The sequence below is a fragment of the Morone saxatilis genome, unplaced genomic scaffold (genome assembly GCF_004916995.1).
Source record: "Morone saxatilis isolate NCDOM2014 unplaced genomic scaffold, NCSU_SB_2.0 Contig22, whole genome shotgun sequence".
Taxonomy (NCBI): domain Eukaryota; kingdom Metazoa; phylum Chordata; class Actinopteri; family Moronidae; genus Morone; species Morone saxatilis.
In genome coordinates, this window is record NW_023339785.1 from 21,412,949 (window position 1) to 21,417,320 (window position 4,372).

The 4,372-nt window shown below is 44.9% G+C and overlaps 1 protein-coding gene across 2 annotated transcripts in view; it reads right to left on the reverse strand.

Annotated features, from left to right (window-relative positions):
• Nucleotides 1–3,783, reverse strand: part of ppp3cb (protein phosphatase 3, catalytic subunit, beta isozyme) — a 31,010-nt gene extending 27,227 nt beyond the window's left edge. For both annotated transcript variants that reach the window (XM_035668718.1, XM_035668717.1), the window contains exon 1: nt 3,695–3,783. In XM_035668718.1, the coding sequence (XP_035524611.1) occupies nt 3,695–3,719 (25 nt within the window). In that variant the 5' untranslated portion in view covers nt 3,720–3,783. The remainder of the gene's footprint in view (nt 1–3,694) is intronic.
• Nucleotides 3,784–4,372: the final 589 nt, after the last annotated feature.

The following is a 4,372-nucleotide window of genomic DNA, read 5'->3' on the forward strand; positions in this document are numbered from 1 at the left end:
GGGGGGGGGGGGGGGGGGTGTTTGTGCATGCATGAATGCAGACATGCATGTGTGCATATTGGATGTGGTTACGCTCATCTTTGCATCTTTGGTCTTCACACATACAATGATAGGTTTAAAAGGTCACCGCTTACAAGCGATAAATGACACCTTTGCAACTTGAAACGTTATTTGTTCTTTCAACAAGGATTTTAACAACGCTTGCTATTTGAATACATTAAATTATCAAACTGTTTTTACTTACTGGCACCCTACCTGATATATGACATTTGGCAGCAAGATTATACAGTATGCTGAGTAAACATATGATAGGCAACAACCTAAAAGTGTAGCACCTGGATGCTTTGTTAGTTTTAAACTCTCCTGAAATGTTTAAAAGATGGAGACAAACAGAATTAGCATAAAATACAATGAAAATACTTTTTTTCTTTAACCTGTTTGTTTTGTTTACAGAAGTAAATCAACCAAAATCAATGTTGGATTATTAAAATGTTTATTTTCATACCTAAGATAACAGTAAAAACATGCAGTTAGGCCTAGTTTATATGTGCACTGCATTACGACGCCAACACAGTCAGCATCCAATGAGTGTAGTGTTTTATTGAAAGTGAAAGTTTAGTGAAATCAGATGCAATAAATTCTATCTTCATGTATCCTTTTTGACAGACAGGTGTTTTAATTTAACTATTGTAATTTCTGAGGATCTATAGACCTTTCTCACACTGTGCAGTTTGACTTGTCACACCAGGAGAAGTGCAGGTGTAACTAATGACATTAATGATGCAGCTATTCCATTTAGGTGAACCAGCGGGCCATGACAGTGAGGCAGCATGCACATTACCAGGGTCCTGACACTGGAACAGCTAAATGGAACACAGCTATGATTAATGTTATTAGTCACACCTGTGTTTGACATGTCAAAATATCCACCACGAGAAAGGGCTATTGCAATATACTGAATATTTTGTCATATCAAGCCAACTTGTGACTGTGTGTCAACTGGTATTTGATTCACAACAGCTAGTCCTCAAATGTATGAAACCACAAAATGCTTGGTACTTTTATTTATCATTATCAATAGACACTTTTCACACCAAATGAGCTCTGTAAGTAAGCCCTACACGATGCAGGACCCTAAAACTAGCTGATATATGGAACGCAGCCATCATCATTAAGGTTATTAAACAAACCTGTGCTTCCGTCATGAAAAAGGTCTATAAAGCAGAAGCTGTGCACTGGAACACATCATCCGTAATGCGCATTATGTTTGTTTTCATGTTTAGAAAGTATCACATGTTGCTGGTGCCTGTTAATTCACAGAACTTCACCCACAAAACTCAACTAATTGATCTTTAATACTGTCATTGAAAACCTCTTTGTCAATTAAGCTTTTCAGCACTAACCACGTGCTTTGACCTTGTTCAGTGGGTCTATATGTACCCTGCTTTGACCCTCACTGCAGTATTCTAGAAAAATCAACAGTTGAAATTAAGGCCAACTGAGCTTCTGTACCAGCCTCCATGTATGTATGTATTTTCTGGTAGCAGATGATGTGGCAGTCTATTAGAAAATAACATTGAGTCACCCAAGATTCCTTCCTGTTCACTACAAAGAGACTGATGAGCAGGATGTCTTTTGTCTGTGTTAAAAATGATGAATTAAGTCTTCTGTTATACTCTAGACTGTCTTACTGTGTAAAATTCAAAAAGGGGCAACATTTGGTGGAGACTACTTTTAAGTTATTGAACTAAACTTTTAAGTAAAAGTCACATTCTCACAATTTGGCTCTGAAGCCTGCTTGTTTTTCACACACACACAGACCGACAGGAAAGAGTGTGAGGAGTCCATTGGTTTAAGTCAGAGGATGCTGTCCTGCCACTCAACAGTGTGAAACACTACTTTCCTTGTATTTCTTTCTCCTTCTTCGCTCTCTTTCTCTCTCTCTCGCTCCAACTACTTCACCTCCTCCGTGGCCTTGTCACATTCTCTCTTTCCCTCTCTCCCTCACCTCGCCCCCACACTCTCTGCCCGTTCCTCTCGGTATGCTTTGTCCTTTGGCTCCATCTCTGTGCGCTTCTCTCCGTTGAATATCACTGAAATCCATAACGTGGGGAACTACCGGGCACAGTGCATCCGCCTGCAGTGACTCTTTGACTGATGCCCCCATCCCTCTCCAGCTTCATGCACGCTAAATCATTCTTACCTGACTGATTCATTGCTGTGTTGTTTTTCTGCATGTTTGTTAGAGAAGGTGCATTTATATTTGTGTGTGATGGATGATGCATGAGAATATAGGCCGCTTAGTTTGTTCCAGGGTTGAGGCAGCTGAGCTCCGGTGGCCCAGCTGCACTACAACACACATGCAAACAGAAATGAAGATGTAAAAAGAAGATGTGAGCAGGGAGCTACTCATTGGGAGGTAAAGGCAGATAACTAAAGGATGGATTGGGGGCTCGGTGTTAATCTGGTTGCAGTCAGTTTTTTTTTCCCGGGGATCCACATTCTCTAGCACCGCCCCTGCACAACTGCATCCATGTAGTTACACACATACAGCCACAGCCGTACTGTAGGCACATGCAGTCTTGAAGACCTACGTGCAAAAACTGCAAGAGCCCCCGCGCCCCCAGCCCACCCCACCCCCTTCCGAGCACGACGCACGCACGGAATACCGGGGCATGCCCGAGCGACGCATCCAACTGTCAGCTCCGCTTCTTCCGGCAGAGAGACCTTGAGAGTTTATTAAGGGGAGCCAGTGGGAGAGACAGCCAGCCAGGCATCGTCGCATGTGACAGGCTGTGTGCTTGGAAGCGCCGCTGCCATGCCAGCCTTGTTGTGACCCGATAAGCACGACAATCTGAGCAAGCTGCGCGGATCATAACCCGAGCGGAGCCCCTCCTCGCCTCCCCTATAGCCGCCCACGCGTAAAGCTGAAACAGACACTCTCATAAACACATTAAATATTCCATAATCCAGTGATGCAATTACACCATTAGGGCGGTATGCATGAGCATCGTCGGGCAATGGGCTCAGACACGCAGCGCAGCATCCCTAAACTCAGTTTTGTCTCTCAGTTGACACTCGGGGAAATAAAGAGGGGGAAGCCAGGGAGACCTTTACGGAGACGTGGAAGAACGATACGCACGGGAGAAGCACAATCACCCGCTGACATTCAGGCCTTACGGAGAAAACGTCGACTTAAAACCACTCGTAAATCCATCTTGTGCACTCGTGGTTTTTTTAAACGTCACATCAGCAAACATCAGGCTGATTTAATCTAACAGGCCTACATAATTAAAACCGAACTCACAGGTATAAGGATGCGCACTCGGCCTGGCAAAGTTGTCAGCCTACCTGCCTTTTAAACCATTGGATTACCTGACTTTGGCTCAGATTCGGCGAAAAATACAACTAGATCGCAAATGTAGGCCAACCTATAGAGGCAGTCGGCACATCCAACACCGGGGCACCACTACGCACGGCCACAGACACACTATATAAACACTAAGAACAGAAAGCTCCAAAATCCTTGAGTCTCCGAGTGACAAGTCCCCCATAGCATCTTACCCTCCCTCTCTCCCCCTCTCTCTCTCCTTACATCGCTGCTTACATGCAACATCATCCCGTGACACCATCCACATCCACAGCAGAACCACACAACACCAAAGATCGCAGGTTATGCGTAACATTTATTTACCTTTATGTCTGCCTTTCGCTGTCATCGTCACACTGCTTGATGTTTCATTGGAACAAGATGCTCATCTCCCTCTCTCCCTCCCTGCTTTTTCCTCTCTCTATCACTCTCTCGGTTGTGTCTCTGTAGGGTATTATTCAGTAACACGAAACCACCGCTAGGAGTGGAGCGCGTAAATGGAGCTCATGCAGCACAGGGTGTCGCACAATAGCTTTGGCTATACATAGAGGGAGAGACATCCCCCCGTTAGAAAATGGGGTAATGCCTCGGTGAGGGGGTGAATTCTAATAGAATAACGAGGGAAGACCCTGATTATGGCATATCGTATTGGATACCCCCCTTCATCACCCCCTCCCTCCCCCTAAAAGGTTCAGAGGCACATGCATGGTGACTCGCCAGCCAAATGGTGCTTCTTTTATTATAAGGTGGTGGTATGGTAATAAAATAAAGGTATGGACTCAAAACAAAAAAAAACCAAAAACGTGCGAATAAGAGACACTGGTGCAACGACAGCGATGCAAACAGAAAGAAAAGAAACGATGAGTTACAGCAGAATTATTGGCACAGAGGTAGCTCTCACTGGCCGTGCAGGATTTGGCATGCCTACATTTGATCACCCGGTCGGCGGGACTTGCGTTGCTGTCGGACATCCTGGAGTCGGGACGGGAACGGAGCCGAGGG